General features: G+C 42.7%; 1 protein-coding gene across 1 annotated transcript in view; it reads left to right on the top strand.

The window, feature by feature from the left end:
- LOC310939139 (inactive rhomboid protein 1-like) overlaps window positions 1-20,658 on the top strand; it is a gene marked incomplete at its 3' end in the record, with an annotated part of 34,238 nt that extends 13,580 nt beyond the window's left edge. Inside the window, exons 2-20 of the mRNA XM_083903805.1 lie at window positions 5,356-5,503; window positions 5,609-5,742; window positions 6,363-6,509; window positions 12,350-12,578; window positions 14,102-14,308; window positions 15,085-15,207; window positions 15,814-15,959; window positions 16,043-16,297; window positions 16,377-16,488; window positions 17,148-17,222; window positions 17,508-17,669; window positions 17,765-17,865; window positions 18,067-18,130; window positions 18,308-18,402; window positions 18,498-18,573; window positions 18,674-18,774; window positions 18,862-19,015; window positions 20,163-20,386; window positions 20,463-20,658. Of these exons, the coding sequence (XP_083759931.1) occupies window positions 5,390-5,503; window positions 5,609-5,742; window positions 6,363-6,509; window positions 12,350-12,578; window positions 14,102-14,308; window positions 15,085-15,207; window positions 15,814-15,959; window positions 16,043-16,297; window positions 16,377-16,488; window positions 17,148-17,222; window positions 17,508-17,669; window positions 17,765-17,865; window positions 18,067-18,130; window positions 18,308-18,402; window positions 18,498-18,573; window positions 18,674-18,774; window positions 18,862-19,015; window positions 20,163-20,386; window positions 20,463-20,658 (2,715 nt within the window). The 5' untranslated portion in view covers window positions 5,356-5,389. The remainder of the gene's footprint in view (window positions 1-5,355; window positions 5,504-5,608; window positions 5,743-6,362; window positions 6,510-12,349; window positions 12,579-14,101; window positions 14,309-15,084; window positions 15,208-15,813; window positions 15,960-16,042; window positions 16,298-16,376; window positions 16,489-17,147; window positions 17,223-17,507; window positions 17,670-17,764; window positions 17,866-18,066; window positions 18,131-18,307; window positions 18,403-18,497; window positions 18,574-18,673; window positions 18,775-18,861; window positions 19,016-20,162; window positions 20,387-20,462) is intronic.
- Window positions 20,659-21,221: the final 563 nt, after the last annotated feature.

Below are 21,221 nucleotides of genomic sequence, written 5' to 3'. Positions count from 1 at the left end.
AGTCAGTGAGTGATGTTTGACATCATCACAGTAAACAGTGGCAGTTGACAGTAAACAGGAGGATCGTGCAGACCGGAGTCATGAAAGCCACAGCGTGGTCAAAAAAAGTCCCAGTACAGTTGAGACTGAAAGTGAAAGGATCTGTTTTCTTTCTTTTTCAGTTCACTGAAATTATGATTTGACATCAAAGCCGCTTGTCACAACATATTTAGTGGCTTATTTGTGTTTGTGTGTCTGTAAGAGCAGCAGCACAAAGACATGTATACAGTACAAGAGGATTCAACTGAGAGGACAATTATGATTGTGCTGTAACATCTGGCACAGATAAGGATTGGGGGGAGTTTGAATATATGTATATATATATATTTTAATATATGTGATCTTTTCTTTCACTTTTTGTTTATATACGAACAAACTGGGTGATGGAGAGTAGAGAAAAATAAGGTTTTTAGAAGCTTCCAGAGGCAGGATTTTCATGTGAAAGATGATTTCCAGATTAGATTGAATTAGATTCTGTTTGCCCCAAAAATCTGAAGAGATTCTGATTAAATGCGTGGTTTAGTCTCCGACTCAGTTCACATAGTTTGTCATTTAAAGGTGCATTATGTTATAAATCTAAAGCAACTGGCCATAAAATCCTCCTAATATGTCACAGAGACTCAGGAATAATGTTCATATAACAAACTGAACTCACCAACAACAACAGAACAGACAAAATATTTTCATTAAAAAAAATATTTTGCAGACTGCAAATCATGTTTATGTTTTGAAATCATGTTTTGACATGTGGCGCCACCTACCACCGTCTACCAATCATTGCAGTCAGTAGAGTCTCAGCTGCCGAGCAACCTCGGGTTGCCAGTTACGTCAGAAAACGAAACCTAAAAGACCTCAGTATTTTGAAATTGAGCGTAGTAACCGTTTTTGGCCACATTCTTACATATGGCGCCTTTAAAGCAGAATATATGCATTTTATTTTATCGGAGTGTCAATCTGGGCTTTTGCCTTGGAATTTATAATTTGTACTACTCTCCACCAGATGGCGACACTTTGGTCAAATTCAGCATATGGAGAAAAAAACATGCTAATTCCACGAGATGGCACTGTCACAAGCGTTGCTGCTAACCATTGGCCACATTCTTACATATGGCGCCTTTAAAGGTGCCGTATGTAAGAATTAGTGACATCTGATGGCAAACGTAGGAGCATGTCGAGTCGTAACGATGGCTTTTGTCTTCTTTCTCTTTCTTTTTAGGAGATGCCACGTTGACGGCACAATTGTAAACGCACTGAGGATGTGCAGCAAAAGACGAGGGGGATGGTGAGAGTTTTAGAGAATGAAAGGTTTTGGGAGAGATTAAGTTTTTGGGGCTGCTTAATATAACAATCAATTGAATGTTAAAGCTTAGTGACGAGCAGTCTCGGTGCGTTTCGTCGCCACAGTGAGTGATTTCCTGCCTCAGTCGGCGAGAGCGAGAAGTGTCAGCACAAGCCTCGCGCCGGTGCCAAAGTTTTTATTCTGCCTTTGTTCTATTCTGCCTCGGCGTGTCAGGAGATGTCACTGTATGTAGAGAGGAAGATCCCATTACTCCCTACACGGTCGTCACTGCAGGGCTGCACGGAGGTTTCACGTTTCCTGAGAATGAGACGAACGACGGTTATGTTCGGAAAATCACTTTCTTTCAATATCGTGAAGCACATCTGACGTTTTACTGAGACTGTCATGCACGGCACGTTGATACTCACTTATTGGCCGTTTGATTACTCCTGTATATACCTGGTTGTCAATGGATATATCTCACCAGCCAATCACACTGCAGCGAATTAATCCATTCAGGCCTGTAGACATGGTTAAGACGACATTGCTGAGTTTATATTACCCAAAATCCACTTTTTTTATACATATTATGTGCTCCTGCATTGTCAAGTCGATGTATAATAGTTTTTGTTTCATTTACGTAGTGTTTCAAAAAGTCATGTAAAATAACACGGTCGCGGGCCGCGGTTGCATAGCCACGACGCCATGTTTCTACCGGAGCCTGTAAGGACAAACGCGAGAGAACAAATCAAGGGTCTCTTTACTTGTAGCTGAAGTCCCGCCTCCTCTCTCTCCGCTTCGTCTGCTACGGCCACGGTAGCTCCGCCCCTCACGAACCTCACGAACCTCATCTGCTGACACGGAGAAAGACGACGAGGACGACATTTGACCGGCTAAGGATACCGTAGCGCTCAGGGAAGGGAGGGGTTGAGCAGAGGAGCAGTTCTTTGTTCTAAATTTCAGCCTCTCCTCTAGATGGCACTATAAACTACTTACTTCACCTTTAAGTGATTTTTACCATGGCATGGTTGTTGGTATGAGATGTGCTAGTCACCCAACCATCTCCGTAATAGAGAAAATATCCAGTGAGCGGCAATTCTCTTAAATACGGGTAGATAGTCAGTGAGTTATAGCGTTAAAATGTCATTTATTACCACTTGACATCAAAATATTAGCCACTCTACTGTATATTCTAACGCAATGTATGACATAGTAAAGGTTTTAGGAGGGTTCAGTGATGTAAAGACATGTGAAATGTCAACTTTAGAGCTGCAACTAACGATTATTTCCATTTACGGATGAATCTGACGATTATTTCCTCCATTTATCGAGTGTGTGTTCGGTCCATAAAATGTCGACTGGATTTTCGAAAACCTGGAAACGACGACGTTCTCAGATGACTTTTTTTGTCCACAAACCACAAATGTTCAGTTTTAATGACTTTGGTGTCAAATGGAGCCATGAAAGCAATTGTTTAATCAAGTAATCGTTGCAGTCCTAGATAACATAATCTCTTTTATATATATATATATATATATATATATATGTATATAATAGGAAAACCCAGCAGCCAGAATGACGCGTCTGTCCTCACAGTAACTTTCACTTCAGCTGCTTATCTGACACATCACTTCCTGCCGGTGACACAATCGCGAGGGTATCACCATCCAGGCCGGAGTCAGTGTGTGAGCGTCTGAGGCCTGACAGCAGGACCATGTCATTTGGTTTGTACTGCACGGGGATTAACGCGCGCTAATCTGCCTGCCGACGCAACTCCAGATAAAAAAAATATATATATATATATAATAACAAATGATGGATAGTGGAAAACAGTGGAGATTGGGTTTGGACCACACAGCATCTCTTCACCCTATAAGGACTATTATATATGTCTTTATATACTGTGACCGTGTCCTGCTTTATTGTTTATAGTGTCCACGTGTGTATTCACCAACACAAACACACACACACACACACACACACGGAGTGTGTGCAGCGGCATCACAGAGTAAGGAGAGGATGTGGTCAAGGATCGCTCTGGTGAAGGTTTCTATTTGCAGGCGTGTGTTTATCCTCGGCGACCGTAAGGGAACGCGCTGGCCGTCCGCACGCGACCGCGAGAGAAAGAGACCGAAACACTGACAATGTGCAGCCGAGTTTGTGTCAACAACAACGTGCCGTTTATTTCATTTCCGTCTTTCAATTTTCTGCACGGATTCTCAGAACAAAACGTGGAGATTAATCCAGGTTTTTTTTTTTTAAAAGCTGCTATTTGTGGCTTTATTTGTCCAAAAGAAACCACACCTTTGACAGAGATCAGCGAGTTCACACCTGCACTGGAGAGTATGTTGGAGATCATTATCTGGTTTCTGTACAACAAAACCAAAATGCACTTTTAAAGACTCAACTGAGTGTCCTTTACAAGTGAGAGGATGTTAAAACTGGTGTTTTTTTTTTTTTTTGTTGTTTTTTTTTTTACCATTTAAGGGATAGTTTAGTGTGAACTACAAAAGTTTCAAGTTCAAAAAGTTTGGGGTCACTTAGAAATGTCCTTATTTTTTTTAAAGAAAATCACTTTTTTTCAATGAATATAACGTTCAAATCGTATGATGTCAAATTTCATGACATGGCGTTTTTGGCAAATGTTAGACCAAAAAATGTTTTTCAAAAAATTGTCACATTTTGGACGACAAAGTATAGTATGACGTTCTTTTCAAATTCTTAGACCACATTTTTTTTTCTCAAAAGTCATCAAATTTGAACGATACGATTGAATGAATCACAAATACACTCTATACATTGTTAATGTGGTAAACGACTATTCTAGCTGCAAACGTCTGCTTTTTAATGGAATATGTACATAGGTGTATAGAGGCCCATTTCCAGTGTTCTGATAGCACATTGTGTTTGCTAATCGCGTTAGAAGGCTATTGGATGATTAGAAAACCCTTGTGCAATGATGTTAGCACAGCTGAAATCAGTTATTATTTGGGATAAAAACCATTATTTCTAATCTGGTCAATGTCTTGACTATATTTTCTATATTCATTTTGCAACTCTTCTGATGAATAAAAGTGTGACTTTTTAATGGAAAACACACAACAAAATTCTATAGGTGACCCCAAACTTTTGAAAGATAGTGCAGTGAAGTTTGAATTGTGGTTTTAAAGGTCAGAAACTTTATCGTCATTATACAACAACTCTGACATTCATACATGTTTTGATGGCAGACGTAAACCCGCACAGAGTTGAACCCTGTACTTTCTTGCTGCGAGGCGACAGTGTTAACCACTAATGCACAGTGGCGTCATCTGGTCGTGGTTTTTAAGATTTGTGATGGCGCTTTGCTCAGACTGTCATTCTCACAGCATCACTGAGTACAAGTGTCTTCGGTGACTGCGGCACCATCTGCTGGCCGTGGAGCGGCGCTGCGCTGCTACCCATCTTGAGGAAAAGGCTGCCGGTTTGTGTGAAGCAGCAGAGGCTCCAGTGGCGCAATCGGTCAGCGCGCGGTACTTATACGACAGTATTCAGCAGAGCAATGCCGAGGTTGTGAGTTCGAGCCTCACCTGGAGCAGACAAGTTTTAAGTGAACCGTGAGCGTGAATTCTGCGTCACGCTTACGTGCAATTAAAAAATGTCACGTGTCCTTTGAGCAAAGTGTCCTCGAGCTATGTTAAAATATCATTGCAAATATCAATAGACGCTCTCTTTATCTGTCTTGACCTCGGCCTCGGGGGGACAGATAATTACTGATATGGGATATATACTAAATAGAGTTCCCTGAGGGGAGGGCGTATGTGTGAATACACAGAAACTCCCATGAGATTCTCCAGAGATTATCGTGTCGACTCCCTGCTTTAATCTTCTGTTAATATCTCCTGTGAGAACACAGCTGTAGATAATCCACAACAGCGTCCTCTGCCTGATGCGTGGTTTTAAAGCCAGGCCGGGAAATAAATAAGCCAAATTAAGTCAAATAAAATAGACAATTAATAATATTAACAATAAATTCTGGTCTGTGTGTGTGTGTGCAGCTGGCAGGTGCAGGTGCAGGTGGAGGCAGTGAGCATGGATGAGCCGGGCAGCAGGAACAACAGCCTGCAGAGGAAGAAGCCACCATGGCTCAAACTGGACATTCCCACCATCCAGCTCACGGCAGACGACTCGTCCGCACACTTGCAGGTAACAAAGAGCGCTCTGTGTAGAAGGAAATATTAAGGATTGGTGCTGGTGTCAGCGTTTTTCATGTGTGTTTTGTGTGTGTGTGTGTGTGTGTGTGTGTTGCAGCCAGTGAAGCGCCTGCGCAGTGTCAGCATGCCGGGGGAAAACCCTCAGAGCCGCATCGATGCCCTGGAAACTTCAAATAACTACCTCAGACCTCCGCTGGAGAGACAGCCCTCCTTCACGCAGTCGATCAGGAGGTTAATCCCAAACACTCACACACACCCTTTGGTACAGCAGTCTTAGTGAGGACACTTATCCACTTACCCTTAACCATCTAACCAAATTCTAACCCTAACCGTAAAAAAACCAAGTCTGAACCCAAAAAACAGTCACAAATGGACCCTAATTTTCAGAAAATGTCCCTTTTTTCCCCTTTAGTTTATTAATTTTTTGGGTCCTCACAAATATGCATGTACAAGCGCACACACACATCTCGTATTTCTTCTCTGCTGTTTCCTCTGCCTGCTCACTTCCTGTCTTTTTTCAAGCTTCATTAAAGGTACAGTGTGTCAAACGTTGCAGCAGAATACCCCTCTAAAACAAAACATGGCGGTCCAAAATGGCGGCCTCAGTAGAGCTCATTTTTTTGGGTCATGAAAAACCACAATTCAAGCAATCAGGGGTTGAAATTGACGTATTACATGCTGGACCTTTAAATGATTCACTAATTCAAGCTAACGTTTACTTCCTGCTTCACTCAAACTAATCTTTCCATCTTTTTTCTCTCTCTTTGTCTCCCTCTTTGTTGGATTATATTATGTTTCTTCTTCCTCCTCCTCCTCTTCGTCTTCCTCGTCTTGCTGCAATGCACGCTAAGTGAGAAAAGGGTGCGCTTTAAGCGCGTCAACACCGTTCCACCGAAGGGCCAGAGGAGCCCGAGGAGGGTGTCGACCATTCGACGGCGGTCCTGCGTTCCCAAAATACTGACCCGGCGGCGTTCATCTATACCCAAACAGATTATCAGGTACAGGGAGGGAGGTGGTCTGAGATTATACTGTATTTGTAATCTGACGGCTACTTAAGGTGAGGTAAAATGGACAAAACATGAATATTTTCACTAGTGCTGGGCACGTTAGCGACGCCGACGTTAGCGTACGTTAACGGCGTCGACATCCGTAAAAAAAGACGCGTGTGACGTCATGTTTACGTGACTCCCGATTGTTAATGAGTCTCTTAAGTAACGCTAATCTTTAAAAACAGAGGCTCACATACGCAGTACACAGGTACGCTTGTTTTATTATAGCGCTGCTCTTTTCGATTAATAAACAGAGCGTTCCAGTTCGACTGTAGGCGCGCTAACCGCCGCTAAAGGCGCTAACGGAGCTAACTGGTAAACGGTGCCGCGGCACGTAAACATGACGTCACGGGCGTCTTTTTCCAGAAACGTGTCATTGCGTTAACATTGACACCGTTAGCGCGTTAACATGCCCAGCACTAATATTTTCACAATAAAAAGGCACTTCCTGCTGCAGAAACACAAAATTGCAGCTTCGATAAAACAAGGCCCTTGCCTAAAGTACGGGCTATTTTCAAAGTTTAGCTAATTTTACACTTATCTTAAGGTAATTACGGGAAGCTTATTCCATTTCTGCCAAAAAAAAAAAATGCTCCTAAATGTTACACACTGGTCCTTTAACAGTGAAAAAGATTTCATCATGGTGTATTTACTGAGCAGCAAAGGTCAAATAGACAAAGATAGAGACTAACCTGTGAACATGGTGGTGCATAAAAAACAGGGATGGCTCAAAGTCTGTGTGTAGTGAAGCAGAATATGTGATATATTGGGGTTTTAGGATCATTTTGGTCTCATATTGTTTCCTTTACCAATAGTCCTATATAACTATTAACCTCAAAGGTGACGCGTCAGACGCTGTGTTTACAGCCCATCCTGGCTGCCGCCACTGCCTTTTCATACTTCAAATAAAACCTTTTGCGCCTTTTAATGTCTTTGTGCGGCAGCTGTGTGAGCGCTTTGTGTCTGTGACACAAAAAGAAAAGCACACACACACACACACACACACACGAGTGGAGTGGCGTATCAGTGTCAGTCCAGGTGACACACAGCACCTCATGCTTCCAGGCAGACAAAAAGAACACAATTACTCGTCAAAACTCGCCGCATCAAAGCTCCCGTGATTTATCTTTATCACGCCAAGGTTTATTAGCTTTATGCACTCTTAGAAATAAAAGTGCTAAGTAGAACCATATAAGGTTCTTCGGATTGTCCTCGTAGGAGAACCCTTTTTGTCTCCAGGTAGAATCTTTTTATAAAGGTTCCACCTGGAACCCTTTTGGAGGGTTCCACCAAGAACGTATTTAAAATCTTTTACGGGAAAGGGTTTTTCAGAAGCAAATGGTTCCAGGTAGAACCTCAGCCTTTGTAGAAGGACCCTTTTGGAACCCTTATTTCTAAGAGTGTATGTTTGAGGGGACTGATGTTTATGTAATTGAAATGTTGTGTTCATGTACCTCCTTTTCAAAGGCTGACTTCTGTCGTACAAGTATATGGCTTTTAGTTTTAAGGGATCATTCAGGTATTTTGAAGTGTGGTTATACTGTATTTCATACCATATACTGAAAATAAGTATATCATGTTATCTCATCTCACCTTTAGACAGCATTTTCTGACTTCAAAAAAACTATTTGTTGAACCGCTCACTCCCCCACACCAAACTCCATTGGGAAAATCGATGATTTTACATCACAGCTTACAGGATTCTTAATCCACTGCTGCATCCATAATCAGTTCACTTGTGTTATTTTGTGACTTTTGTGTTTGACATCCTTTATCCGGAGTTCCCTCAGTGACACAAACTTACCAAACGAGGCAGCAGTAGAGCAGCGGCTACACTCTTAGAAATAAGGGTTCCAAAAGGGTCCTTCTACAAGGGCGGAGGTTCTACCTGGAACCATTTGCTTCCCGAAGAAAGGGTTTTTCAAGGGTTCTTGGTAACACTAATGGTTCCAGTAAGAACCGTTTTGATCCAGAGAACCCTTTAAAACCCCTTTCCTGAATAAAGGGTTTTAAAGGGGTTCTTGGTGGAGCCAAAAAGGGTTCTCCTATGAGGAAAAGCCGAAGAACCTTATTCGGTTCTACTTAGCACTTTTATTCCTAAGAGTGTAGAGCACATGTGTCAAACTCAAGGCCCGGGAGCCAGATGTGGCCCGCCATATCATTTTATGTGGCCCGCGAGTGATGAATTGGTCTTAAAAATCTGTGTTAACATAGATCTATGCTGCTTTAAGGCGTGTGTTGACATAAACTACATTTCCCACAATGCACGTTGACTGTTTAACCCACAAAATGACGGCACCGCCACTCTATCGCAGTGTATCATTGAAGTAATAAATACAGAGAGTTATTTAGCAATATTATAATATAATATAATATAATTATGTTACGGAGTAGTTGGTGGAACCCTCCAAAAGGGTTCCAGGTGGAACCTTTATTAAAAAGGTTCTACCTGGAGCCAAAAATGGTTCTCCTATATGGACAAGCTGAAGAACCTTATATATGGTTCTACTTAGCACTTTTATAAAGAGTGTACTGTGTTACCCATTTGCTAAAAACGTAGATTTTCTCAATGGAGTTTGGTTCACAACAGCCAACAAAAAAAAGTGATCCCTCTCCTACTCCCTCCTGTGTGTGTGTGTCATGAGTGTCATGTTCAGACATGTCCCGGTGCCCTTCCTCCCTCCCAAATGTGTGTGATGTTCCGTCTTTTTCCCGCTGTCCCTCCTTTTAATCTCCCATTTCCTGTGGAGTGCTGGTATTTCAAGGGAGAGCTTGAAATACCATGCAAAAACGAGGCATAAAGAAAGAAAGAAAGAGAGAAGGAGCTCACTGATAGTCATCATCTCTGAATGGAGAAGGGGGGGAACGGGGGGGGTAGTGTATTCAGTTTGACAAGGACCAGAGCTGCTGTCTTCCTTGCCCAATAGGTCACATCCCTTTTATGCATATTGTGGAGGATGGATTCTGGGAGGCCGGCCAGACACTGACACAGTCTCTCACACATACACACTCATATGGCAACGTCTGTTGGTGACATGAGGTCAGAAAACCCGAAGATCCTCCTACTCATTGTGTGCCGAATGAGTCGGTCCAGCTGGTGGAAGTGGACCTCCTCACATCGAGGGACGCTCGTTGTGGTCTTGACCGAGGAGACGGACGCTAGCTTTTCCTTCTATCGCCGATAGCGGACGTGTGACAGTGAGAGTCGTGAGGTGCCCGCCGGGGCCTGGACGTCAGGGAGAAAATCCCACTTCTTTTGATCTGCGGAGGATCAGCGCAGTGCTGGTGATGGAGGAGACACATGTCCATCATCCCAGTCCTCCTCAGGTATGACCCAGATCCTGAACCTCTCCTGGAGCTCACTGGACAGGTGCGTGTGCTTCTTAACCAGAGCAGAAGATACTGATCAAACCTTTCTCTGAATCACCAAGTGACATTTGGATGCAAAATCCTTGTTATGCCCTCAAATGGCTTTTTTACTTTGGTTTCATTGGACCTTCTACATGTGCCAAGTCCTCTCTTTTTTTTACAGTGGTGGACAATGCTGATAGGGAATCATTCAAAACAACTCCTTATTCAGGAGTTCTCTGGACCAACGTGCTGTCAAAGTTTCAAAATAAAAGTATTTATGTGGAACTACATTGAGATCCTCATAAATATTTAAAAAAATGTCCCAACAGTTAAATTAGTTACTTGAACGTCATCATTTATTGGCCGTTTTTAAATGGTGAAACCACTCGGTTGAACTAGGTTGTTTACACTGTTCTCAGATCGTTTCCTCCGCTTCTTCTTTCCACTTGAACGAAAGAACAGCCTGTAATTATTACGGCAGATTGCAGTTTCATGTGCACCAGAGTTACCTTCAGGACGTGGAAGTGAGCTCACGTGGCTTTAACATCGTTTTTTTTTTGTCTCTCGTCGTGCGATGGTCGGGTCGACGAGCAGTCGTCAATATTTAATTTTGGGTGCTGTTGTGTGTTTGTTTGTCGATGCATAAAAGACATTGAATCTAGACGTAAATAGGCTTGGATGTCGTGTCGCGACCTCCCCTCGCATGACTAATCATTGCTTTTCATCATCTGTTTGTTTCTCCTCTTCAGCTCAGAGAGTCTTATTCCCGTCTCTGTCCAACCTCTCAAACCTGTTTTTTTTCCCTAAGACATCCTTCCTTGGAAGGACGACAGTGAGCACCACACCACACCGCCCACCCTCACCTCCCTACCCTCGCGCAGCCTTAAAATGCTTCCCCAGCTGGCCTCTCTCTTGATGATGAGTGTTTATTACTGAGTGTCCTGCTCTCTAAACAGTTTCCCTGCCATGGCCTCCCCCTCTCTCCTCCCCCCCCCCCCCCCCCCCCCCCCCACTCCTGATCGGTTAACACGCAGCACTGGCATTAGAGTCGATGGGGAAATAAAAATGGACCAGGACGCACACAGTGAATCAGTCTTAATGAGAAACACACACACACACGCATGTACGTCAGGTCATCTTCTGCAGGACGAGCAACATCTGCTTCTTCTCTTCTGGTCCAACTCTTTCTGGAAAGACTTTTTCAAACACAAACAAAGATAAATAGTGAAAAAAATATGCTGTAAAAGAGCTGAAACGATGGGGTTTCCCTTGTCTGAAGTGATTCTGAAATAAATCTTGTCTACAAAAACCATTTCTTCACTATGTAGCCAAAGCCAAAGGTCACTTCCTGTCCTTTTGAAGTGTCAATCATAATCACTAGCTACAGCATCAGAAACCAAACATCTTATATTTAGCTTTTAAGTTACTAAAGAGTGTAAAAAGTCTAATGCTCTACAACAGGGGTGTCAAACTCATTTTCACTGAGGGTCACATCAGCATAATGGTTACCCTCAAAGGGCCAGAATGTAACCGTCATACAGAATAAATGTAACTAAACGTAACCAAATACAATGTAAAAATAAAGGTAACTACTCCGTAACATATTGCTAAATAACTTTCTGTATTTATCACTTCAATGACGCACTGCGATCGAGTGGCGGTGCCGTCACTTTGTGGGTAACACAATCACCGTGCATTGTGGGAAATATAGTTTATGTCAACACACGCCTTAAAGCAGCATAGATCTATGTTAACACAGATTTTTAAGACCAATTAATCACTCGCGGGCCACATAAAATGACGTGGCGGGCCACGTCTGGCCCCCGGGCCTTTAGTTTGACACATGTGCTCTACACTCAAGTGCTAAGTAGAACCGAATAAGGTTCTTCGGCTTGTCCTCATAGGAGAACCCTTTTTGGTTCCACCAAGAACCCTTTTAAAACCCTTTATTCAGGAAAGGGGTTTTAAAGGGTTCTCTGGATCAAAATGGTACTTACTGGAACCATTAATGTTACCAAGAACCCTTGAAAAACCCTTCAAGGGTTCTACCTGGAAGCAAATGGTTCCAGGTAGAACCTCAGCCCTTGTAGAAGGACCCTTTTGGAACCCTTATTTCTAAGAGTGTATGTTTATGGATTACAAATATCAACGCTTTAGATCAGTGTTTATCAATCCTGCCCATGTTTCCCTGCTCTAACACACCTGATTCAAATGGTCAACTCATCAGTGAGCACTGCAGAAATAATGCTGATAATAACCCATTTATTTGAATCAGGTGTTGGAACAAGGACATTTCTTTAAAAAAAAAAAGCGTAAGCGCAGGATTTCTCTGCCTTCCTCTGGATTCTTCGTCCTGCGCTATCAACATCAACCACCCGATTCTAATTTCCAAATCTTGTTTCAACCCATTTACTGACCAGAGTCCTTCCTCCCTGCAGGGGTACGGCCGACTGGTTTGGGGTGAGCAAGGACAGCGACAGCACCCAGCGATGGAGGAGGAAGAGCCTGCAGCACTGCGGCCACCTGTACGGGGGTCTGAAGCCTCAGGTGATGAGGGAAATGGAGCTGCAGAGTCAGGACAACCTCTCCCTGGCCAGCACTGAGACCCCTCCTCCCCTTTACCTCCCGCCCCACCACCCCAGTCACCACCACTATGGCATGCAGAGGGTAGGCCAGCGCCTCGGGGGCATGAGCAGGGCAGGGATAGATAGATAGATAGATAGGAATAAACGGGACAGTTCATCTTTTATTCTTCACACACGTCTTTCCCTCTGTTGCTTTGTTCCACTTTAGATTGATGGCGCTTTGCTTTAGCTCTGTGCTTTGTCATCTTGTCTGGGGTTAGATTGATGGAAGCTTTTGTGAAAAATTTTACACACATTACAGCTACTGTTACGGTAGCTAGATTTATATTAAAATGTGTTGTTAATATTGGGAGTTAGTTCACTGAGATAAGCAGTAGCAGTAGGTAGCGCAAAAAAAAACATGTCACCATAGAAGAAAATAAAGCGTATTTGGCTGATATGTGGTCACATTTAATATTAATATCAGTAACAATGTCTGTGATCTGATTACAGTACATTAAATTTCATTCTATTACAGCAGTTAAGTCCAATGTAGAGACATTGAATCCATCGTAGGGTTTATTAGCCTTATGCTAATCAAGACGAGATACAAATCGTTTGTTGTTTTATTATTTAAAGTATTGAAAGATAGATGCACATGGTATGTTATCACTGTTTTAAATAATGTTATAATTGAATAACAACTTTTTATGAACATTTTTGTTGTGCGTAAAATGTTTTTTTGCTACGTTGATAGCTAGCTAACGTGTTTTTGTTTCACTTAACAGATTAATTGTGGTACCAACTTCAATACTAAACAAGGATTTACTCTCTGGTCATGTACAATATTTATATGTTTGAACAAATAATTCTTTCAAAGTTCAGGTTTTATTGTAATCTCTGTTCAGACTAATATAGTACAATGCTAACACAGGACCCAAAGTCATTTAACACTAGGGCTTGCTTTATTGTAGTTTTTTAATAATAATTTTATCTCAACAACATGTTCTATTACAAGTATGTGCTGTTCATTCAACAAACAAAAATGTTTTTTTATGAGAATTTTTTTGTTTCCTGTGTTTGAATTCTACCTAACTAACCGTAACCGTACAGTACGTAAAATGGTTTTAGCTACGTTGATAGCTAGCTAACTTCTTTTTTTTTTTTCACTTAACTGTTACATTTGTGGTCCCAACTTCAATACTATGTTAAAATTAACTATAGACAATGATTTACTCTGTGGTCTTGTACAATATTTATATGTTTGAACAAATAATTCAGGTTTTATTGTAATCTCTGTTAGGGCTAATATAGTATGATGCTAGCACAGGACCCTAAATAATAGTAGCCCCAAAATAAGCCTGTTTTTAAATAATTTAGTAACTCAAGGGCTTATCACAGTTTTTATAATAATTTTATCTTAACATGTTGTATTACAAATATGTGCTGTTCATTCAACAAACAAAAATGTTTTTTTGTCATCTACCTGTCGCATCAAACTAACCCTAGTGTAGATGTCTATGTGCATCCCCTACTGTTCCCTATCCCTGTGTAGTGGGTTAACTATATGTGTTTTACCTGATTATTATAAGCACTGAGTGTGTTTATGTGCGTGTTCGTGTGCAGATTGTCGACCCCCTGGCTCGGGGTCGTGCCTTCCGCATGGTGGAAGAGGTAGACGGCTTCAGCGTTCCGCACACTCCCATCACGCCCGGCACCGCCTCCCTCTGCTCCTTTTCAAGCTCCCGCTCCGCCCTCAACCGGTTGCCGCGGCGACGCAAGCGGGAGTCTGTCGCTGTCATGAGCCTCAAGGCTGCGGCAGCACTGATGAAGGTGTTCATTTTTGTGTCTTTGCGCTGTGTAGACAATCACATGTGCTTTGCTGAATCTACGAGCTGAGGATATTCTGTACATTTTGAAAATACTTTCACATGCACACATTTTAATCTCCATCATCTCATGTTTTTCGTCAAGTAAATTCTTGGAAAATCCGTTATATTCTCATGCGCTTCTGTTTCCCACACATATGCACAGATGGGATTAATATCTCAGTCAATCTGTGTTTTTATGCACGTGTTATATGCGCTGTAGGCATGTTATGTAAAAAAGCATAGGAACAGCTGTCGTGCTGTGGATTACAAGTCTTACTTTACAGTAATGTTCCGGCAGATGGTCCACGATGATACACGGCGAATGCTCAGATATCTGCTGCTGGACTGGGGTTAGAATATTCCAGAAATGCATAATCCAGTATTTATGTGTTTATGCTGCCAAATAAACTTCAGTCACAGTCAGAAATAATACAGTTTCACACACACACACACACACACAGACACACACACACACACAGACACACACACACACACACACACACACACACACACACACACACACACACACACACACACACACACACACACACACACTTCCTGGGGCTTCTATTGATTTCTTCCATACTACTATATGTGTACAATCACCGCCCACTTTATTAGGTACACCAGTTTAACTGCTGTCACCGTACTTTTTTAATATTCTCCATCATTTGTATGATTTACTGAGTCGGTCTGATATTAGAAGATGACGATTCTTTGTGTGTTTCTGTCCGTCAGGGTCGGACGTTAGGAGACGCCGCCGCAGGGAGACAACGCAGACGCAGTTTCATGCCGCCGAGTTTCTTTGAAGATGACACGGTGGACTTTTCCGACGATCTGGACACTTCCTTCTTCACCAGAGTGAGCAGTAGAGAGACACATTTAACGTACACTGCCCTAGATTAGCCTTTAATTTGCCTAGATTAACACTAGGCAGAGGCATTGCAATAAGTTGGATAAAGAAGGCGATTTTTCCTGAGGCCGATGAGAACATAATTTTGTGAGAATACCCTGAATATCCCAGATTACATTAAGATTTATATTAATTCAGGTTCTACACTCTTAGAAATAAGGGTTCCAAAAGTGTCCTTCTACAAGGGCTGAGGTTCTACCTGGAACCATTTGCTTCTGAAAAACCCTTTCCCAGAAGAAAGGTCTTTTCAAGGGTTCTTGGTAACACTAATGGTTCCAGTGAGAACCATTTTGATCCAGAGAACCCTTTAAAACCCCTTTCCTGAATAAATGGTTTTAAAAGGATTCCAGGTGGAATCTTTATAAAAAGGTTCTACCTGGAGCCAAAAAGGGTTCTCCTATGAGGACAAGCCAAAGAACCTTGTATGGTTTTACTTAGCACTTTTATTTCTAAGAGTGTACTCACCTAATCGTTGTGAATTCATAAGGTATTACAAGACCAAAACTGATTGTATTCTGAATTGTTCGGCTCCACACTCCTTGTTCTGTTTGTAGGAGGGCCTGCACGATGAGATGTCGACTTATGCCGACGAGGTTTTCGAAACCCAATCGGAAGCCGCCCTCAAACAGGTGGACGAGAGCGAGCTCAGAGGAGGCGCTCTGGATAAGAATGAACTGGAGCGGAGTCACCTGATGCTGCAAGTTCTTTATGATTTTTTGACAAACATTTACGCATCAGTTACGACGCTGTTTTTCTCATCTTTCCTCTGCTCGACCCCTGCAGGCCTTTAGAGCGAGGGTGGCGGAAGGCTAAAGACGGCTCTCTGGTCCAGCCTAAACTGCGTCTGAAGCAGGAGGTGGTCAGCGTCAACAGCCACCAGCAGCGAGGACAACGCATCGCGCTTCCCGTTAAGAAGCTCTTTGCCCGAGAGAAGAGGCCGTACGGGCTCGGCATGGTCGGACGCCTCACCAACCGGACGTACCGCAAGCGCATCGACAGCTTTGTCAAACGGCAGCTAGAGGACATGGACGATCACAGGTTAGGCAGCTGATTTTGTTTTTACTTACTCAACATCCGCGCAAACGCAGCCTGACGTTATTTTCTCTCGTCTTTCCAGGCCGATCTTCACGTACTGGATCACATTTGTGCATTTGCTCGTCACTATTCTGGCTGTGGCTATCTACGGCATTGCTCCAGTGGGCTTTTCCCAACATGAAACTGTTGATTCCGTGAGTAACGTTTGCAGCCTGTATTAATTTGTGAGAATTAGTGACATCTAGTGGTGAGCCTTGATATTGCAACAAACAGAGGGCTGCTTTGCCCCGTAACTCCCTTTCGACACAGCACACATTGAAATCTCAAATGGCACAGGTGGTGCCAAACTGTGCCAAAAGAGAGAACGCCCAGACATCTCTTTACTTAAACCTCTGTCATTTTACTCTGCTTCACTTCAGCAGCATCAAACTGTGCACAGCTCGTGTCCACATGTTGTTACATGACCTCCATGCGTTTTTAAGCTCCTATTGCATATTTTAAAGGTGATATTTGCTTTAAAATGCAATATTTTTTTTAGGCGAGAGAAAAAAATCCTTCATTTATGCTGTGTTCCAAGTGCATTTACTCTGACACAGTGGCATCTACAGTAAAACTTACACCTCTGGTGGAATCTCACCAGAAAGTGTTATCTTTATTTTGATATCAAGATAATCCACATAGATCTTGTCACTGCAGAGATTTACTTTATTTAGATTGGGCATGTCATTTTCGAGCAGGGAGGTTAATGAACAACACAGACCAGAAAGAAAGTTTATCGTCTTGATTTGATGTTGGTGGATTTCCGCCAAGAAAAAAAATGATGTTAGTCTAATTTAAGTATCTTTATTTTTAGGTGTTGAGGAACAAAGGAGTTTATGAAAACGTGAGGTTTGTGCAACAACAAAACTTCTGGGTCGGTCCAAGTTCAGTGAGTATTTTTTTTTATTTTATTTTACAATCTTTTCTGTTTTTTCTTTTTCTGTAAATATACTTAACTTAGCTCAAGCGTAGTATTCAGTTAGTTTAATGTTACTCAACCTTGTTAAGTATCAGCGTATAAATAAAATACATTATTGTTTCTGTTATATTATTTTGATAGATGTTTTAGTGCATCATTTTCACTTCATTTGCACCTGCAACCCGGTCGTTCGAGAATCTTTTTAGACGCTAACGTATACCGTTAATAATACTGTCATACTCCGCTGTCCTGCAGGAGGCACTAATCCACCTGGGGGCCAAGTTTTCCCCGTGCATGCGGCAAGACGAAGAGATCCAGACGCTGATCCGGGAGAAGAGAGCGAGAGAGCGAGAGTCCGGCTGCTGCGTCAGGAACGATCGCTCCGGGTGTCTGCAGACGTTACAGGAGGAGTGTTCGGTCAGAGGAAACCTTATGGTTTTTTTTAGCTCTTGTTGCAGCGTGTAGTCATAGAAGCCACATTTAATAAACTATAATTTGTCTTTTTACTGCAGAGTACGCTGGCGGTGTGGGTGAAGTGGCCTCAGCACCCGAGTGCTCCGTCTGTGAACGGTGAACGACGGCAGCACGGTGCAGTCTGCCATCAGGACCCCAGGTAACACGATAGAACGCTCTATTAGCACTAATAGCACTATTATGCTCTTATTTTTTCAGTTTTCTCCTCCCCGTATGATTGTTTTTTTATTGTATATCCTATTGATTTGTCTTTATCATCTGTAATTTACCTCCATGAGTGAACTCTGGTCTCAGTATTTCACTCCTTTTTTTCACAAACCGATTGCACTTTATTTTGTAGAATTTGCCTCGAGCCTGCCTCAGTTACACCTCACGAGTGGCCCGATGACATCACCAAGTGGCCAGTGAGTAAAATGACATCCATTGAAGAGCGTGTGTGGGTTCACAAAGTCTGAATTTATCCCATTATTGATTGGACACAGCTCTGTAGGTCTGTGCATGTGCTGTAGTGAGTGAAAATGATATTTAAATGGAAGAAACTGACGTCCGACAGAGCTGATTCATGGTTACGATCCGTATAGGTTTGTACGAGGTACAACTCCGGGAACCACACCAACCTTCCCCACATAGACTGCACGATCACAGGCCGGCCCTGCTGCATCGGAACCAAAGGACGGTACGGACAATGATGCATATATAATATATTTATTTTCTCTTTTTGTATTATCTGTCGTTATTTGATGGAGCCGATGATTGTGTGTCCTGTTGCAGATGTGAAATCACTTCCAGAGAGTACTGTGAATTTATGCGAGGATACTTCCACGAGGAGGCAACTCTCTGCTCACAGGTCGGACAAACACTCCATAACATTTTCACTTAAATCAAGTCACTTAAATCACCTTTGCTGTTGCAGGTGAGGTTTGATCTAAACTCCTTTATTCCACCAGGTTGCCTGTATGGATGACGTGTGTGGTCTGCTGCCTTTCCTCAACCCAGAGATCCCAGACCAGTTCTCCAGACTCTGGCTGTCTCTCTTCCTTCATGCTGGGTGACTGCACTTAAAACTTAAAGCAAAAATGTGGATAAAAATATCAGTACATTTTGGGTCAACGTTGGAAATGATTTGTGTTCGTAGGATCCTGCACTGCCTGGTGTCGGTGTTGTTCCAGATGACCGTGCTGAGGGACATAGAGAAGCTGGCCGGCTGGCTGAGAATCTCCATCATCTACGTGCTGAGCGGCGTCACCGGAAACTTGGCCTCAGCCATCTTCCTGCCGTACAGAGCAGAGGTACGAAGCCACTATTAAAATACATAACTTTATTTAGATACGGCAAAGAAATGTTCCCATACCGGGAGTTGAACCCGGGCCGCCTGGGTGAAAACCAGGAATCCTAACCGCTAGACCATATGGGACATGTTTTGGGGAAAATGATTATGCAAATCAACCTTTTAATCATTTTAACTCTCATATTTGGGATTCTGGAGGCCCTATGACTAGGCTAAGTGTGAAAAAATATGTTTTTGTCATCTGCCTCAGTGTAATTACACAAGATAAAACAGGCGGTGTTGCCTTCCGTGCTCATTGCTACATTGCTCCAGACATTCCTGGAATTGTTGACTCATGGAGCTCCACCACAGTGCAGCACAGAGTTCTACACAAACTTCCAGCCTCAGAGGATTTACATTTTATATATGATGGCAATGTGCCCGGCGAGAGTCGGCAAATGATGGCTTTTCCAAATGCTAACTGCTGTTAGCTGCCGTTAGCCTCAGTGACGCTGACGTAGTTCCCTGTGTCCCATTTGCATTTAAAGCACATGTGTCAAACTAAAGGCCCGGGGGCCAGATGTGGCCCGCCACGTCATTTTATGTGGCCCACGAGTGATTAATTGGTCTCAAAGATCTGTGTTAAAATAGGTCTATCCTGCGTTGACCATAAACTACATTTCCCATAATGCATGGCGATTGCGTTACCCGCAAAGTGACGGCATCCCGCCACTAGATCGCAGTGTATCATTGTATGTGTATCACACGACGAGTGAAATTGAGATTGAGACTATGATGCATCATATTTGTAACTTAAATAAGTAATAAATACAGAAAGTTGTTTGAGTAGTTACCTTTATTTTACATTATATTTGGTTACATTTAGTCACATTTATTCTGTATGACATTTACATCTCGCCCTTTGAGTGTAACCATTATGCTGATGTGGCCCTGAGTGAAAATGAGTTTGACAGCCCTGATTTAAAGAGTGTTCTGAACAGGGCTGTTTTGGCAGGGTGATTGAACTGCTATGGTGCTTCATCCTTAAGGTATTTTGACATCACAGACATGTTCATTAGGACACCAGGGAACTAGGTTAACTCGCAGAAATAGGGTATAATATTAGTCCTTCAAATAAACTTGTACTGGATTGTATTTGTGTCTCTCAGGTTGGTCCTGCAGGCAGCCAGTTTGGTATCCTGGCCTGTCTGTTCGTGGAGCTGTTTCAGAGCTGGCAGATCCTGGAGAGGCCGTGGTGGGCGTTCGCGAAGCTCCTGGCCATCTCGGTCTTCTTCTTCTCCTTCGGTCTGCTCCCGTGGATCGACAACTTTGCTCACATCTGCGGCTTTGTGTCGGGGTTCTTCCTCTCCTTCGCCTTCCTGCCGTACATCAGGTGAGCGAGGGTTTTGTAACTATTCTTTTTAACTTCCTTTACGAGACGAATAACACTGGGTTTTTCTTCTCCGTAGTTTTGGGCAGTCAGATATGTACCGCAAGCGAGTCCAGATCTGCGTCTTCTTGCTGGTCTTCCTGGCTCTGCTCGCGGCGCTGGCCGTCCTCTTCTACGTTTACCCGGTGAAGTGCGACTGGTGCGAGTACCTCACGTGCATCCCCATCACCGACAAGTTCTGCGAGAAGTACGACTTAAACGCTCACCTCCTCTGAACGTCGGATGTCGAACATTTTCTCTTGAAATAACCAGCGTTTGTGGAGGTAGAAACACCAAACTGCACTTTTTGGAAATGTACAACTTATGCATGAAAGCGCCCGGACACCTGACGTAAAAAACAAAAAATAACCACGTGCATGAGGACAGAACTTGACTGAAAAGGACTCATAATTCATGTTTTTTTGACTGATCTGTAGCTGGACTAATCAAAGATCGGTCAAACAGGAAGAGAGTCACCAAGGCATGCGTTTACCTCTCTTCTTAAGCGGTGTAACAGCACCACCCAGTGGCCATAAAGATCCTCACACTCTCAGGATGAGCTGAGGATCTTGTGTTTACAATCTTTAACAGTGAAGAACCATTTACTGGAAGTTAAAACTCGCCAAGAAATGACATGAAATCATTAAATATTAAATGTGCCTTATTGACACGGAACCATCTGTTACTGGCACATGTACATCATGTAAAATGTGTGTTTTTTTTTAAAAATTACAGCCTTTAAAGCACTTGTTTTTTTGTTTTTATCGTGTGTTACATGTCGGGAACATTATCTGTATGT

Source organism: Microchirus variegatus (genome assembly GCF_963457635.1).
Source record: "Microchirus variegatus genome assembly, chromosome: 17".
Taxonomy (NCBI): domain Eukaryota; kingdom Metazoa; phylum Chordata; class Actinopteri; order Pleuronectiformes; family Soleidae; genus Microchirus; species Microchirus variegatus.
Note: the sequence above shows the minus strand (reverse complement) of the source record. Positions and strands in the feature narration are given on the sequence as shown.